This window comes from Ornithorhynchus anatinus, chromosome 9, assembly GCF_004115215.2.
Source record: "Ornithorhynchus anatinus isolate Pmale09 chromosome 9, mOrnAna1.pri.v4, whole genome shotgun sequence".
Taxonomy (NCBI): Eukaryota; Metazoa; Chordata; class Mammalia; order Monotremata; family Ornithorhynchidae; genus Ornithorhynchus; species Ornithorhynchus anatinus.
In genome coordinates this window covers 31,233,955-31,251,877 of record NC_041736.1, presented here as the reverse complement: position 1 = coordinate 31,251,877, position 17,923 = coordinate 31,233,955, and the positions used below count along the sequence as shown (strand labels likewise).

The 17,923-nt window shown below is 48.1% G+C and overlaps 1 protein-coding gene across 5 annotated transcripts in view; it reads left to right on the top strand.

The window, feature by feature from the left end:
• LDAH (lipid droplet associated hydrolase) overlaps positions 1-17,923 on the top strand; it is a 150,406-nt gene that overhangs the window by 32,817 nt on the left and 99,666 nt on the right. For 4 of the 5 annotated variants that reach the window (XM_029071991.2, XM_029071994.1, XM_039913039.1 and 1 more), the window contains one exon: positions 8,649-8,792. The exons of the other annotated variant lie outside the window; for it this stretch is intronic. In XM_029071991.2, coding sequence (XP_028927824.1) covers positions 8,649-8,792 — 144 coding nt within the window. The remainder of the gene's footprint in view (positions 1-8,648; positions 8,793-17,923) is intronic. 5 annotated transcript variants of the gene reach the window in all.

The window sequence follows — 17,923 nt, the reverse complement described above, 5'->3', positions numbered from 1 at the left end:
GATCTCTTGGGGGTTCTTTAGGCCGGGGCGCTGGTTCTAAAGCCCTTTCAACCCCTAGCCGCCTCTCTCTTTCTCTCCCACCCCACTCCTCCCCCATCCCGTCTCGTCCTGCGTCTCCCCCCGGGGGCTGGCTTAGCCGCTATTTTTTTTTTTTTTTAAATGGTATTTTTAAGCGCCTGCTAGGTGCCTGGCACCATACTAAGCACCGGGGCGGATTCAGATTAATCAGGTCGGATAAATGGTCCGTGTCCCACGTGGGACTCCCATTCCTCATCCCCACTCCACAGATGAGGTGACCGAGGCGCAGAGAAGTTGTGACTCGTCCGACATCACACGGCGGGCAAGCGGGAGAGCCGGGATCTGAACCCAGATCCAGGCTCTTTCCTCTAGGCCGCGTGCCGCTTTGGGGTCCGTCCCCGAGTCAGTCAGGCAGGCGCTCTGGGGAGACTCTGCCGGATGTAGCGGCACGGTGGAGTGGACGGAGCCCGGGCCTGGGAGTCACAAGGTCATGGGTTCTAATCCCGGCTCTGCCGCTTGTCCGCTGCGTGACCTTGGGCAAATCCCTTCGCTTCTCTGGGCCTCAGTTACCTCATCTGTAAAACGGGGATGGAGACTGTGAGCCCCACGTGGGACAGGGGCCGTGTCCAACCCGATGGGCTCCCATCCACCCCGGCGCTCAGTAAAATGCCTGGAACATAGTAAGCGCCTAACAAATACCATAATCACCTCTCCGCAGCTAAGCCCTCTTCTCCCCGCTTTCCCTCTCCCGTCCCACCCCCTCAGCACTGTAGTCGTCCGCTCGACTGTATATATCTTTATCACCCTATTTATTTTGTTTATTTTGTTTAATGAGATGTACATCACCCCGATTCTATTTAGTTGCCATTGTTTTTATGAGATGTTCGTCCCCTCCACTCTATTTCTTGCCATTGTTCTCGTCTGCCCGTCTCCCCCGATTAGACCGTGAGCCCGTCAGAGGGCAGGGACCGTCTCTGTCTGTTGCCCGCTTGTACATTCCAAGCGCTCAGTACAGTGCTCTGCACAAGGTTAGCGCTCAATAAATACTGTTGAATGAATGAACGAATGATTATTCTCAGTCGTGTGTGCGTCTAGACCGGGAGCCCGTTGTCGGGCAGGGATTCATTCTGTCTGTTGCTGCATCGTACCGTCGAAACGCCTGGTACGGTGCTTCGCAAACCGTAAGCGCTCGGTAAATACAATTGAATGAATGGTGATACGTAATGCACACACCTGCGCTATATCGTATATGAGGTAGGTATCTTGCTGATATACGGTATGTTAGTATAGCCACCATAGCTCCGCCCACAGAAAGCGTTGGATAAATACGACCGAAGGACTAGATAGCTTGTGTGTGGTATATTGGTATAGGCGACGTGAACCTGAGTTGTACGTTGGGTTTATGAAATAATTGGCAGGGAGATTATAAAAGTGTATCGAGAGAAGCAAATGGAGCGTCACCTTTTTGTTAAAACAGGGTCATTTAACAGTTTAATAAGAGCCGCTCTGCGTACCCTTCCATCCCGCCTCCTGCTGGAAGCGTCTGGACTGATAGGAATTTATGGCGATATTCAATACCGGGACCTGCTGATCCCTCTTCTCGCCAGAAAGTAAACCCCTCCTTTGTTCATTAAATCAATTTAGTGCACAGTGTCTCCTCTACCTAGCGCTGAGGTTGTGAGAAGTTGACACAGTCAAGAAATTCAAAATGAAAAGTACTTTTGAGTGTACAAATTTTTTTAAGCCCTAATTTTATTCTCTTAGCAGGGATAATTATAATAATCATATTTAAATGCTCACCTTGTGTCAGGCACCGTATTAAGCGTTGGGGTGAATACAAGCCGGTCGGGCTGGAGACGGACCTTGTCCCACAAAGGGCTCACGATCTCAAAAATTGCATTTCTCTATCGTTTAAACTGACTGCCGTATTCTTCGCTGCTTTCATAAGGTTTTTTTCACTTCTCTCATCATCTCCGTGCCTCCAAATTTACCGTTTCCCCCGTCGTTTTGATCGAAAGCATGTCGTGGCTTAGTGGAAAGAGCGTGGGCCTGGGAGTCAGAGGAAGTGGGTTCTAATCCCGGCTCCACCGTTTGTCTGCTGTGTGACCTTGAGGAAGCCACTTCGCTTCTCTGTGCCTCAGTTGCCTCATCTGTAAAACGGGAATTAAGACCGCGAGCCCCACACGGGACAACCTGATTACCTTGTATCTACCCCAGTGCGTAGCGCACAGCGCTGGACACGTAGTCCTCGTGCACTGTGGAGAATGTACAAAGGAAGTGGCCCCTAGCTTACAGTCTCTCGAGGAAGACGGATCGATCCCGGCCCTGCCGCTTGTCTGCCGTGTGATCCTGGGCAGGTCGCTTCACTTCTCTGGGCCTCAGTTACCTCATCTGGGAAATAGGGGTTAAGACTGTGAGCTCTATATGGGAGAGGAACCGTGCCCAACCCAACTGCCTCGTGTCTACTCCAGCGCTTAGTCCACTAAGATCTTACCAGATACCGCAGTTGTTATTATTAGCATCATTAACGAAGCTCGGAAACACAAAGATCCGATTAGTAAAAAGTGCAAGTTCCAAAAACAGAACCCGATCTGACGTCGTGTATTTACACTGTTTCCTGAGCTCTCTGTAGGAGCTGACCGGAATTGAAAAGGGGCAGGGGGTGAGCCGCTGACGCGGGGTGGAGGGCATCTGAAGCCCGAGGAAGGGTGTGAGAGAGAGGGAGGGAGCGAGAAAGAGAGGTGTGTGTGTAAGTAGGTGATTTTTGAGCTGGTCTGCCCCACTGGAGGACATGCGTTGGAAAAAAAAAAAAGGGGAGAAGGACAGATGTCTAATAGGGAAAGAACCTTAACCGGTCAGAAGGTTTTATCTGACCCGAGCCGCGACTGTTGCCTTTTTGTGGAGAAGAGTGAGGGAAATCTGATGCTTGAAAAATCACAATTCTGACCTCTGGGTGAGAGAGATATTGGAGGCAGGAAAGGAAGGATCCTTCATCGCTCTCCAGCACCGTATTTATCAACTTGCTCCTACTGCACATATTAGATTTACCCGTGTGGCACTAAATCAGAATAGGTCTGGGGTGGAACAGGGCCAACCTCACCATGAGCCTCTGTAATCGACACGCAAGTACTAAGTTTAGTCGGCGTTCTTTAGAGACGGCGAAAGTGAATTCCAGTTACATCTGGAACCTTTTTCTAGAATAGAACACCGGTTTTTTGAAGGCGGTAATAATAATAATGTTGGTATTTGTTAAGCGCTCACTATGTGCAGAGCACTGTTCTAAGCGCCGGGGTAGATACAGGGAAATCAGATCGTCCCACGTGAGGCTCACAGTTGATCCCCATTTTCCGGATGAGGTAGCCGAGGCTCAGAGAAGTGAAGTGACTTGCCCACAGTCACACAGCTGACAGGTGGCAGAGCCGGGATTGGAACCCGTGACCCCTGACTCCCGAGCCCGGGTTCTTTCCACTGAGCCACGCTGCTTCTCAATAGCCATCTCAAGAAGAACAAGGGACGTGGTCAGCATAAAGGATCGAAAGAGTATTCGAATTCAGGATCAGATATCAGGGTGGCCCAATTCCTACTTATTAATTCCATGCGTGCTGTGTTCACTGACTTTTATAGAATGATCTGGTTATCGTTTGAAGGTGAATTGGGCAAAGTAATCTTTTATTCCGAAAGCTGAGCCCCAAACTAAGCGTGACCCGCTAACAGATTTGAAATAATAGAGAGATGATGAGCGTGGACTTGGCCTGACACACGGATTCGTGAAGCGGTCCGTACCCTTCAACCCTTCTAAAATCACGACTCCTCCAAGAGGCCTTCATTTCAATCAATCTGTGGTATTTATGGGGTGCTTACTGGGTGCAGAGCACCGTACTAAATGCTTCGTTTCCCTTCCTACCCTCGCCCCTGCATTGCCTGTGAACTTGGCCGCGTGCCCGTTGAGCACTTGGATACTCGTCCCAGCATCCGTGGGCACGATGGGGAGAGCACGGGCCTGGGAGTCGGCGGGACCTGGGTTCCGATCCCACCTCCGCCACCTGTCTGCTCTGTGGCCTTGGGCAAGGCACTTAACTTCTCTGGGCCTCAGTTACCTCATCTGGAAAATGGGGATGAGGTCCGTGAGCCCCATGTGGGACGGGGACTGCGTCCAACCGATTAGCTTGTATCTACCCCAGGGCTCGGAACAGCGGTTGGCACATAGTAAGCGCTCAGCAAGTACCGTCATTATTATAGTTATCTACTATTCCCCTCTCTGTAATTTATTTTAACGTCTCTGTCTCCTGCTTTAGACTGTAAGCGCCTTGTGGCAGGGGTCACTTCTGTCAACTCGTTTCATTGTTCTTTCCCAAGGGCTTAAATACAGTGCTCGGCACACAGTAAGCGCTCAGTAAATACCACTGATTGACTGTTGAATAATAATAATGGCGTTTCTTAAGCGCTCACTATGTGCAAAGCACTGTTCTAAGCGCCGGGGAGGATACGAAGTGATCAGGTTGTCCCACGTGGGGCTCACAGCCTTCATCCCCATTTTACAGATGGGGCAACTGAGGCCCAGAGAAGGGAAGTGACCCGCCCAAAGTCACACAGTTGAACACAGTTGAACTTGAAAGACAAGTTGAACAGTTCTCCCTCCCTGTATGGGACTGAACAGGCCCTCCTTATGCAATAATAATAACAATTACGATGCTATTTGCTAAGCGCTTACTGTGTGCCGGGCCCTGGGGTAGATACAAGGCGATGAGCTTGTCCCACATGGGGCTCACAGTCTTAATCCCCATTGTATAGATGAGGGAACTGAGTCACAGAGAAGCAAAGTGACTTGCCCAAAGTCACACAGCTGACAAGGGGAAGAGCCGGAATTAGAACCCACGACCTCTGACTCCCACACCCGTGCTCTCTCCGCTAAGCCATGCTTTCTTTACCATAACATTAACAGGAGACATTACTTTTGGCCACGATAACACTCTGTGAAGAGAGAGCCTAATTTACCGGAAAGATTTTTATCTAAGTGTATTTGTGGGGGGCGGGGGGGGGGGGTCACAAAATTTAGTGAAACTCAGCCGTACCTTTTACTAGGCCCTTTCCCTTTTCTGACATTCACGAAAACCTACTTAATAAGCTTTCCCATGGGCCAGAAAGCATCATTAAATGGTATAACTCGTTGCATGCTCCGTGGGGGACAAAACCAAAATTAATAAAATTTAACCTGTGGGTAATGAGGAGTTTCTCCATCTAGGATGCAGTTTTCTAGCAGTTCGCTCAGTTTTCGGTGCCCTGGCGTGAACTCTTAGTGAGTCTTCGCAGACCTCTCGAAAGAGAAAGTAAAAGTGGTAAAACTTCGTAAAAATGTGCGTGCTTATCAAAAGGCGTCAATCTATAGGTAAGGACGGTTACATAACATTGATTGATCCACAGACCTGGAAAGGGTTTCATATTTTTGCCTCCAGGCAAATGAACTCCTGAGCCATTGCGCCCAAAGGATTATTCATTCTCTTTCCAGAAAGCGAAAATTGCACCACTTTCCTGGGCTCTGTAATAACAAAAATGGTATTAAATAATGGTAATGGCATAAGAAGCAGCTTGGCTCAGTGGAAAGAGCCCGGGCTTGGGAGTCAGGTCGTGGGTTCTGAACCCGGCTCCGCCACTTGTCAGCTGTGTGACTTTGGGCCAGCCACTTAGCTTCTCTGGGCCTCAGTTACCCCCTCTGGAAAATGAGGAGAAAGACTGTGAGCCCCAGGTGGGACAACCTCATTACCTTGTATCTATCCCAGCGCTTGGAACAGTGTTTGGCACATCGTAAGAGCTTAACAGATGCCGTTATCATTATTGCGATAGCTGTCCTTCAATTTCAAAGTTCAGTATGTGACCGGTGTTGACGGTGGTGTAGGTGAATGCGGTTTATTGTGTGTGCTCAAGCGATTTTTCCCTTAGCCCCACACGAAGTAGACTCTAAGCCCACTGTGGGCAGGGATTGTCTCTCTCTAGTGCTGTATCATATTTTCCAAGCACTTAGTACAGTGTCCTGCACACGGTAAGCGCTCAGTAAATGCAAATGGATGAATGAACTCTATTTTGTTGCCGTTAAATCCTTTTCCTTGATGGAATAAATGGAGGACTCCTTGCATATCGTCCTAATAGTTGTAGTAGGTATCAAACACCTACTTTGTGCGAAGCGTGATGCTAGATGTACTTAGAACTGGGGAAAATCCACAGGTGAGAATTAGATACTGTTCCTTGCCACCAAAGGCCAGTCTAAGAATAAGGTGGGGAGGGATGGTAACTCATGGAAAGATGAAATGATTAAAAAAACCCAATTCAACAGAAACCCCAAGGAAAACGATAAGTACAAGAAGAGCTTGGCACATAGTACTACTACTACTAATAATAATAATGTTGGCATTTGTTAAGCGCTTACTATGTGCAGAGCACTGTTCTAAGCGCTGGGGTAGATACAGGGTCATCAGGTCGTCCCGCATGAGGCTCACAGTGTTAATCCCCCTTTTACAGATGAGGTAACCGAGTCACAGACAAGTGAAGTGACTTGCCCACAGTCCCACAGCTGACAAGTGGCAGAGCCAGGATTTGAACCCATGACCTCTGACTCCCAAGCCCGGGCTCTTTCCACTGAGCCACGCTGCTTCTCTGAGCGGTTAACAGGTGAGGATTGGTAACTCATACACAAGGAAATAGGAAATGATTAAAAAAACCGGCAAACACGAGGACAATGAGAAGTACAAGGAGAGCTTGGCACATAGTAAGTGTTTAACAAGTAATAATAATAGTATTTGTTAAGCACTTACTATATGCCAGGCACTGTACTGAGCGCTGGGCTGGAGACAAGCCAATCAGGTTGGTTACAGTTTCTGTCCCGCGTGGGGCTCACGGTCTTAATCTCCATTTTACAGATGAGGTAACCGAGCCCGTCAAAGGGCAGGGACGGTCTCTGTCTGTTACCGATTTGTGCATTCCAAGCGCTTACTACAGTGCTCTGCACGTAGTAAGCGCTCAGTAAATACTATTGAATGAATGAGCGAAGCGACTCGCCCAGGGTCACGCAGAAGGCAAGTGGCGGAGCCAGGGTAAGAACCCAAGTCCTCCCGGCTCCGAGGCTGGTCTCGCTCTTTCCATCAGGCCCCACCGCCTGTGGGGAGGGGGGGGGAACGTCTTAAGTGCCCTGTCTAGTACATAGGCCGCGCCAAAGGTGAGGGTTAAGTCCGGGAAGCCCACTCGGGAGAGAGATGATTTTAGTAGGGCTTTAAAGATAGGGAGAGGGTATTCCAGGCCAAAGGGAGGAGGTGAGCAAGGCGTCGGCGGTGAGATAGATGAGACGAAGGTACAGCGAGCGGGTTGGCGTTAGCGGAGCGACGCGAGCAGGCTGGCTTGTGGGCGGAAATCAAGGTAGGAAGGGGAGGAGCTGATCGAGTGCCTTAATAATAATAACGTTGATATCTGTTAGGCGCTTACTGTGTGCAGATCACCGTTCTAAGCGCTGGGGGAGATACAGGCTAATCGGGTTGCCCCACGTGAGGCTCACAGTCTTAACCCCCATTTTACAGATGAGGTAACTGAGGCACAGAGAAGTTAAGTGACGAGAAGTTAAGTGACTTGCCCGCGGTCACACAGCTGACAAGTGGCAGAGCCGCGATCCATTCATTCATTCAGTAGTATTTATTGAGCGCTTACTATGTGCAGAGCACTGTACCGAGCGCTTGGAATGGACAAACCGGTAACAGATAGAGACGGTCCCTGCCCTTCCACGGGCTTACGGTCTAATCGGGGGAGACGGACGGACAGGAACGATAGCAATAAATGGGATCGGGGGGGATGTACATCTCATTACAACGATAGCAAATATTGATTCGAACCCGTGACCGCTGAGACTCCCAAGCCCGGGCTCTTTCCACCTTAAAGCTGATGATAGTTGAGTTTCCTCCACGCCTCACGGCACCCGCTCCGACTGCCTCATCCCAGCTCTGGAAGCGGGTCGGCCGCAACATTTCACTCTCAAGTAGGTTATCGTTTATCCGGCCAACGCCCATTTTGTATTTGTACGTTTCAAGCGCTTAGTACGGTGCTCTGCCCATAGTAAGCGCTCAGTAAACACCATTGAACGAATGAATGAATGCCTATGTATGTTGTGGACGGTTTGGTTTAGACACCGAAAAGTCAGTGTAAATCGTTATGCCCCCGCCCTGGAAATCTTGTCGTCGCAAGCTGCTCTTGCCATTCCAGGGCCCGGTTGAAATGAGAGAAGTGGAGGCTCCTCACGGTTAAAAGTCCATAAATATCTTTCTTTCCATCTTACTGCTTCCCCCTTCTTCTCCCCCAGTCTCAATCCCCGTTTGGCAGATGAGGTAACTGGAACACAGAGAGGAGTGAAGTGACTTAACCGAGGTCACAGAGCAGACAAGCGGCGGAGCCGGGATTAGAAGGAGATTGTGCTTTTCGGGCGCCGCGATCGTCCTTCGGAGTTGTTCTGCCGCAAAGAGTTTAGGAAAAGAGGTTTCCACGATGATAGTCAAAATTAGTAAATGGTGGGACCGAAAGGGATTGCATTCCAAGTCGTCTTGTTTGGTTAATTCTAGAAGAATAACCCTCTCTCTACCGTGTTTTCCTTTTTACAGGAAACCCGGGAATTGCCGGCTTTTATATACCATTTCTGAAGGCGTTATACGCCGGACTCCACAAGCGTTATCCAGTTTGGGTCATCAGCCATGCGGGCCACATTATGGCCCCGGGTGGCACGAAGGTGACGGGGACCCTTAATGGTAATACCGTTTTTTTTTTTTTAATCATACAATGACGTCAATTAGGCATCGAAAAGGAATTGTGATATTTTTAGAGATCGACGATAGCATAGCGTACAGAATAGTTTAGCCGCCTGGTTATGTAGAGGCAGCGTGGCTCAGTGGAAAGAGCCCGGGCTTGGGAGCCAGAGGTCATGGGTTCAAATGCCGACTCGGCCACTTGCCAGCTGTGTGACTTCGGGTAAGTCGCTTAACTTCTCTGTGCCTCATTTACCCCGTCTGTAAAATGGGGATTAAGACTGTGAGCCCCCCGTGGGACAACCTGATTACCTTGTATCTACCCCAGCGCTTCGAACAGTGCTTGGCACATAGTAAGCGCTTAACAGATACCAACATTATTATTATCATATAATCAAATCAGTGGCAGTTCCGCTCTGTGGTGGAACACACTGCCAATTTCATTGTCATTTCAGGAAAGGTTTGGTGCGAAATAGAGTTATATTGGAATGATTAGTATTATTACTGTGACATTTGTAAAGCCCATGCTGTGTGTCAAGCTCCGTTCTAAGAGCTGGGGGAACTACAAGATGATCGGGTTGGACACAGTCCCTGTCTCACACAGGGACAGTCAGAGGGAGGGGGATTTAATCCCCTTTTTACAGATGAGGTTACTGAAGCTGAATAGTTAAGTGACTTGCCCAAGGCCACAAAGCAGACAGGGAGCGGAGTCAGGATTAGAACTCAGATCCTCTGACTCCCACATCCTTTCCTCTAGGCCACACTGCTTCCCAAGGTCCTAGAGGGCTGGGATCACTTGTTTCCTTGGTTTTCTTCTGGCCACTTGTTAAGTGCTTACTATGTGCCGGCCACCGTTCTAAGCACTGGGGTGGTCTCAAGTAAATCGGATTGGACGCAGTCCCTGTCCCACGTAGGGCTCACAGCCTCAATCCCCATTTTACAGAGGAGGGAACTGAGGCACAGAGCGTGAAATGACTTGCCCAAGATCACACAACAGAGAAATGGCAGAGCTGGGATTAGAATCCATGACCCTCTGACGTCCAGGCCCGCTCTCTATCCACTGTGCCATCCTGCTCTTAATAAATGGTATTGAATAAGTGCCTTTGATTCGTCCATACATTAGTATTTATTCATTCAGTCGTATTTATTGAGCGCTTACTGTGTGCAGAGCACTGTTCTAAGCATTTGGGAGAGTACAGTACAACAACAGACAGACATACATATTCGCCGCCCACGAGTTTGCAGTCTAGAGGACGAGCTTACAGTTTGAGTTCTTACTGAATGTAGAGCACTACTAAGACTTTGTGAAAGTATAATAAAAGAAAAAATAATAGGGTCCATTATAGGCAGGTACAAATCACATATGTGCAGTGGAAAAACAGAAAAATAACTACCAGTAAAAAATAAGGGAAAAAAGCAAACTGAATATGCAAATAATTAGAATAAATAAACCAATATCCAGGCAGATGTTTCCGGTGGCATGCCCCCTCGGGAAGGGGAAGATTATTTGGAAAGGATCCGGAGAGGAGGTGGGTGGGGGAGTGAGCTGGTCAGGGATGGAAAAACCGACAAGTTAAAACGTCAGATTGCGAAGAGCGAAGAGTTTGAGCTGGGGTGAGAAAAAGGTAAGAAGTGAAGAGCTTTGAATCCACTGATCAGGAATCTCTGTGGGAAGCTGCGAAAAATGAGTAGCCTTTGAAGGTCGAAGAGTACAGTGAAGTCGCTTCACTTCTCTGTGCCTCAGTTACCTCAACTGTAAAATGAGGATTGAGACTGTGAGCCCCATGTGGGACAAAGACCGGGTCCAACCCGATTTGCTCGTATCCACCCCAGTGCTTAGTACAGTGCCGGGCACGTAGTAAGCACTTAACGAATACCACCGTGACGCAATCTGGATGTCTCTTCAGAAAGAGGATCCAGGTATGAGTGTAAGTGAAGAATGAAGACGGAAGAGAGAGGCAGGGGCACCAGTTAAAAGACCGACGAAGTAATCCACACAGCAGGTCTGGTGGTCAGAGCATGGGCCAGGGAGGCAGAAGGGCCTGAGTTCTAATCCCAGCTCCGCCACTTGTCTGCTGGGGGTCTTGGGCAAGTCACTTCACTGGGCCTCAGTTACCTCATCTGTGAAAGGGGGATCGAGATGCGTGACAGGGACTGGGTCCAACCTGATTAACTTGTATCTACCCCGGGGCTTAGTACAGGGCCTGGCTCATAGTAAGTGCTTAAGAAGTGCCGTATTTTTTGAACAGGTGGGGGTGAGGGTGGGGAGTGGGAAATGATGAGAGCTGGTACCAGGGAGGTGGTCAAAAGGGTGCAGGGAAAGGGGAAGTAAAACAGGCACTGAAGCGTAAAGGATGAGCCCCTCAGATCGTAAATTCCCGGGGTCAGGGAGCATGGTGGATATTGCGTGAAAGGAAAAGGAAGGAAGGATGGAAGGAAGAAGAAGATTTCAGCTCTGTCATACTGAGTCTAAGGTGCTGGTGAGAGGGCAGGGAGGCCAGAGGAATGGTGAGACTGTAAAGCAAGTGAGGTCAAGTGAATTGAACTCACTGGGTCGGCCACAAAGGGGTGAGAGTTAAAGGCACGTGAGTGGATAAGCACCCCAGTTGAACGCATGAAGAGTCAGAAGACAAAGCAACCTAGTTCGGAGTTTCACGGGACATGGAATCGGTCAGGAAAACGGCGCTGTTTAACAAGACCTTAAATAGAGCGGAGCGTGGCTCCTGGCAAAGTAACTTCCACGGGGATTGAGGAAAAAAAGAGATGATGTCACAATTTCATGAGTGAATCTGAGCCTTTTATTTGACTTTTTTCACCCAAATAATGTCATCTCTAGGATGAAGACTGTTACGCTGTCATTGGGTTTGGGGGGGCATACACTTGAACTTGTTTGGGCATTCGCCTGAACTGCCCCTTTTCTTTATCGCTTTGTTTCTTTGTTAGTCTGCTAGAAACCGAGTGCAGCGTACTTTTTCTGCGCTCCACTCTAATTCCTTTTGAACGTCTGACTTGGGATTTTTCGTAGCGAGGTTGCCGACAAACAGAGCTCTAGCACTAAATCAGCGCTGGACTTTCTCCTTCTAATTCCCCACATTTGTATTTCACACTTCTTTTCGCCCAAAATTGCTCCCTTCTGAAACTAGTGAACATCTGTTCTCCCTATTGTACTCAATTTATTATTGCGATAATGTGACGCAACCTGAGTGGATTTCTAACTGTTCATAATTCTCTCATGTGTTAATGTGAAGTAAAACACATTATTCCCTTTAAACGTTCAAGGTCTGTGCTTTTTTCCACAGCGGTCTTCCAATTTTTAAACCGGTATCATACGAGAGAACCCCTGCACCTTAAACTGACATTAATTTTGGATGAGGTACGGCACGGTTATTGCCCTCCGATGCTTATTCAGTTTTTATTGATCACCTACTGTGTCCACTGATCGAGGACTGTGTGCATGAGCGTTATTATACTAGGTGTCTGAGACAGCAAAATAAAAGCGCAAGGCAGAGTCCCAGCCCCTGAGAATTTAGGGGATCTTACAATCTAATTTTTCTTGCTCATAATAAATTCAGAGCTTTTCTCCCGAGATTATTGCTAATTATCTTTCAACCACTTGTAAATAAATCAACCAATCAATCAACGGTATTTGTGGAGCATTTGCTGTGCGCAGAACACTACAGTAAGTGCTTGGAAGAGTGTAATATGAGTTGCCCCCAAGGAGCTTAATAATAATAATAATAATAATAATGGTATTTGTTAAGCGCCTACTATGTGCCAAGCACCGTTCTGAGCACTGGGGTAAATACAAGGTTAACAGATTGTCCCACGTGGGGCTCACAGTCTTATTCCCCCATTTTACAGATGAGGTAACTGAGGCACAGAGATGTTAAGTGACTTGCCCAAAGTCACAAAGCTGGCAAGTGGTGGAGCTGGGATTAGAACCCACGGCCTCTGAGTCCTAAATCCGTGCCCTTTCCACTAAGCCACTCTGCTTCTCTAATCAGAGCCTAATCATGACTCAGTGGAAAGAGCTCGGGCTTTGGAGTCTGAGGTCATGGCTTCGAATCCCGGCTTGGCCACTTGTCAGCCGGGTGACTTTGGGCAAGTCACTTAACTTCTCGGTGCCTCAGTTACCTCATCTGTAAAATGGGAATTAAGACTGTGAGCCCCACGTGGGACAACCTGATTCCCCTGGGTCTACCCCAGCGCTTAGAACAGTGCGCGGCACATAGTGAGCGCTTAACAGATACCAACATTATTTACCCAAACCTAAGAAGGAAATGGGAAACTGGGCCCGGGGGTTTTTCTCTGAGAATCAATATTCACATTCTAAATTAAGGCAGAAGGTAATAAATTCATGAATTTGAAACATACCTGTCATAAAAATAGAATCTATTTCTGGACTGGGAAGAAGGGAAGAGTTATTTCTGATGTTTTAAGGTCTGTGTGAAAAGAAAAAAAGAATCTCTCTCTACTTTCTTAATAACCTAATCTACATTTTAGTGAGAGGTTGATTACCTTTGAAAATACAAGATAAAATGTTACAAATTATTGCTGCGTACTTTTGTACCAACTGGTATTAAGCTTTAAGATATAAATCAAACGTGGTACACTGCCTTTAAATGTAGAAAGATTCCAAAATGAGACATTTCCTGATGCTGTGATTTGTGATTTCCCAGGTGCTTATTTCATCAAATAATGAAAACCTCAACTATTGTACAAGGTGTTAGGAGCCTTGGGAAATCTCTTCTCCCAGTGCCAAGGTGTTAATGTTGTTTGGCTTAGAGTTTGACATTTGACCGGAATGTTTAGTAGCAATTAGACCAAAATATCCTGAAATTCCAGCTTTCACTTTCATCTCGAACACTTCGGATGCCTCTGCCCAGGCTGAAAGCGGAGGTGCAGATCTTTCATAAGAAATCTTACAGTGACATTAGTACGGGTCGTTTTGGATACAGGTAGAATAGCTCTCGGGTACGGTTATAAAGTATCAAATAGTGCAGTGAAGCGCTTCCCAAAGAGGGTGACCACCCCCTAGAAGCAGCGTGGCTTAGCGGAAGGGGCACGGGCTGGGGAGGCAGAGGTTGTGGGTTCTAATCCCGGCTCCGCCCCTTGTCAGTTGTGTGACTGCACAGGTCACTCAACTTCTCCGTGCCTCAGTGACCTCATCTGTGAAATGGCCCCACGTGGGACAACCTCATTATCTCGTACCTACCCCCGGCCTTAGAACAGTGCTTGGCACATAGTAAGTGCTTAACAAAATACCATTATCGTTATTATCGTTACTAGAACAGTGCTTGGCACGTAGTAAGCGCTTAGCGAATACCGTAGAACAAAAAAAGATTGAACTACGGCATCAGCCTCTCGTTGGCCGTGATTTCTTCTTGGACCATTTACAGCGTCTCCGCCGGTTAGGGCCAAGGAGACAGGATTTGCCCCTTCTCGGTCGACTGCCCCTGCCCCTTGAGCGGGGCTTGGCCTCGGCTCTAGTCAGCAGACCCCGCTCTTTCTCTCGCCACCCCGGGACTTTCGGCTCTCTGACCCCTGCCTCCCATTCACCTGAGATCTCTCGGCCAGAGAAAGCAGAAGCGGGGCAGATTAGCTCCCTCGCCTGAACTTGGCGCCCACGCTTCATAACAAAAGGCAAAGAGCTTCCTTTTGAGTCTCGGGGCGCGGAAGGCAGAGGGCCTATGGATGCTTCGAGTCTACTGGCGCCCGGCAATGGAACCCTAGCAGAGAAGCTCTGAGAAGCAACAGGGACGACGGAGCAACAGCTCCGTCATTTGTCTGCTGGGTGACCCTGGGCAAGTCACTTCCATCATCAGTAAAATGGGGATGAAGATTGGGAGCCCCAGGTGGGATGTGGACTGTGTCCAACCTGATCAGCTTGTATCTTCTCCAGAGCTTAATACGGTCCCTCGAGTATATAATAGGTGCTTGACAGGTACTGTAAAAATAAAAATAAAAAGTTCTGGGTGAGAAGATAATGGGAGCGTTGACAGATCTGCAGCTCCTGAAGCCGCAAGGTGCCTGGCCGGGTCGGGGGAAGATGTGGTCGGGAAGCTGGTTATTGTCCCTCCGGCACTGAGAAGAGTCAATCCCCGGGACATCGCCGTTAAGCCGCCCTCTGCGGCAGTAACGGGAGACCCAGTCCACTACGCCGGCTGGCAGACAGACAAACATCTGCAAAGACCCCCGTCATCTTGGAGGAAGCCCCCCAGCCTATCATGCAATACCATCAATCTGACTTTCACCGATTGGACCAGGCAGGATAAGGACTCCCCAATTCTTTAGACTTCTTATTGTTATAATCTAGTGCAGGAGAGGTGTGGGGGACAGACATGCTGTATGCTTTGAGGCCAGTCGCAGTGGAGAGGAGAAGGAGAGTGCTACAGCTGGATCTGCCTTTCCTCCTCCAGCAGAAAGTTGGTGGAGGGAGAGAGGGAGGGAGAGGGGTGTATGGCCTAGTGGCAAGAGCACAGGCTTGGGACTCAGAGAGCGTGGGTTCTAATCCCAGCTCCACCGTATGTCTGCTGTGTGACCTTGGGCAAGTCATTTAACTCCTCTGGACCTCAGTTACCTCATCTGTCAAATGGGGATTGACTGTGAGCCTCACGTGGCACAACCTGATGACCCTGTATCTGCCCCAATGCTTAGAACAGTGCTTGGCACACAGTAAGTGCTTAATAAATGCCAAAATTATAATGAGTAGTAGTAGTAAGTGCTTAAATACCATAATTATTATCATTATTATGAATGTATGTGAGAATGTCTCTTTTCTCTTTCTACCTCTGCCGCCTCCCCTTTCTTTGTCTCTTTCTCACGGTCTCTTTTTACCCTTTCGTCTCGGCCTTGTATCTCTTTCCCTGTCTTTCCGCTCTCTCCACCGAACTTAGAGCCCTGGGTGTTCCGCCTCCAGAGTTTGATTCTGTGCACAGCCGAGAATACTATTCTCCAAGTTGATTTTCCTCTGTAGCGTTTCTAAATTACGAGCTCCTCAAGGGCAGGGATTTTGTCTACCAACTGAAACTCTCCCAAGTTTTAGTTCAGTACTCTCTACTCGCTATTAATGGATTAATACAGGCAACCCATGACTTTAGACATTTTGAGTTAAGCAGCATTTGTTGAGTTTTTTAATCCGGTTTCAACTTCACAACACTGGCTTCCTTATGGCAGTAGGTTCGGGAATTCAGGTTGTCGGTAGGGGCCGCCGGAAGCCACAGGGAAATGGGGAGACAATTTTCAAAGCCGCAGCGAGAGGGGAAAGAGATGAAAGTTTAAAGAGTGGGAAAGCCTGGGGGGGTGGGCAGTGAGGAGGGGAGGTTTATCTGATCACCGGCTTTCAGGAGCCAATCGCGTCTTAGATCGGGGTTCTGCCTGAAATACGTTATGGTGTCATAGATGGATGAAAAACTGGGTTAGGCGGCCCCAAATCCAAGAAACTTTGACACGCTTCCGCCAGTCACTAGCAGGCAACAAGATGTGGCTTATGTGAACTCCCCCAGATGAGATACCTAAATGAGCGAATCTCAAAGTATTCAAAAGCGTTTTAGCTTTACCGGTTTCGCAGCCCTGCTAATTGAATACAGCCAGAGGGAGAGAGGAAGAAGGAGCTGTTTATGGCAACCTAAGACTATTTAATTCGCCTTTGTTTCCTTGGAGAAATCAAGCCTACAGTTGGAGTCACTGACCCTGTTTCATGGTGGGAACGAGTAAAATAGCAGCCCTTTAAAAACACCCTAAACTGCGCGTGACTGTCTCGTGAATTGTTTCCCAGGTACACGTGTTCTTGAAAAGCTCTGTCGGAGCCGAAACCGTATGCGTGGCTCGTGCTTTTTTTCCCCATTTTAATATGTTCATTTCCCGAGTAACCTGTGAGAACAGCTTCCCTAGCTAATACCGTGAAAAAGTGGACTTATTCCCTGATCCTTACCTACTACATTCAAGGGAGAGAGGAAAAGTGAACCCGTTCATTTCATCGATCTTGACTTTTGGAAAAGATAGGAAAGGAACAGTTAAACCTTAAAAAATTCAAAATGTCATCTCAAAGGAACACAGATGAATTCACATGTACATTCAGAGGTAGGAAGGGGTTCTGGCCAGACGTCTCGCAGTCGGTGTTTAATCGCGGATGGCCGAGATACGGGCCAGTGTCCTGCGGTTGGTTTGGCGAGCAGAGATCTCAGGCTGGCATCTCCCTGAAGCATCTTTTTTTTTTTAAAGGTCTTTATTAAGCACTTACTATGTGCCAGACACTGTACTAATCGCTGGGGTGGGGTTGAACACGGTCCCTGGGCCTCACAGTCTCAATCCCCATTTTACAGATGAGGGAACCGAAGCCCGGAGAAGTGAAGTGAATAGCCCGAGGTCACACAGGAGACGGGTGGCGGAGCTGGGATTAGAGCCCGTGACGGTCCGACTCCCGGGCCCGTGCTCCCTCCATTACGCCAATAAAAATGATAATAATTGTGGTATTTGCTAAAGGCTTAGGATGTGCAAGCATTGTACTAACTGTTGGGTTCAAGCAATTAGCCAGTCCTATTGAGCATTTACTGTGTGCAGATTAGAATGTAAGCAGATCCCCGCCTCGCGTGAAGATTGGAGAAACTCACATTAAAATGCTTTTATAATTCCAGGCCCGTTTCATTAAGAAAACCTATTTCAGTCGTATGTTTGGTGTTGAGAAGATTTATTTAAACTCTAAGTTAAAGCTTCTTATAAGAGACTTTTAAAAATACCTTTTTAGCGTCGGTGGCCTCGGCTATCCAACCAGAAGCTACTGCTTGAAAGCTGGGCTGAGTAAATGAGTGTTTTCTTGGGATTAATTGCGAGGTCTTTCTTAAAAGTTATTACCGAAGTCTTCCTGAGGTTCGGGTTGGCGGGATGGCTTCAACTTGGAGACCGGCTCCTTTTAAAGGCTGTTTCGCTACAAATCTTGGTCTGTTACCTTTTGAATTTGTCATAGTTCATCACTCATTCTTAGTGTTCGGTACATGTCTTCCTCTACCCAGAGCACGAGCCCCTTGTGGGACGGAGGCTGTCTCCGATCCGATTATCTCTCATTTACCCCAGTGCTTAACACAGGGCTTGGCAACAGAATGTACTTAGTCAGCGCCTTTGCTATTTCTTATAAC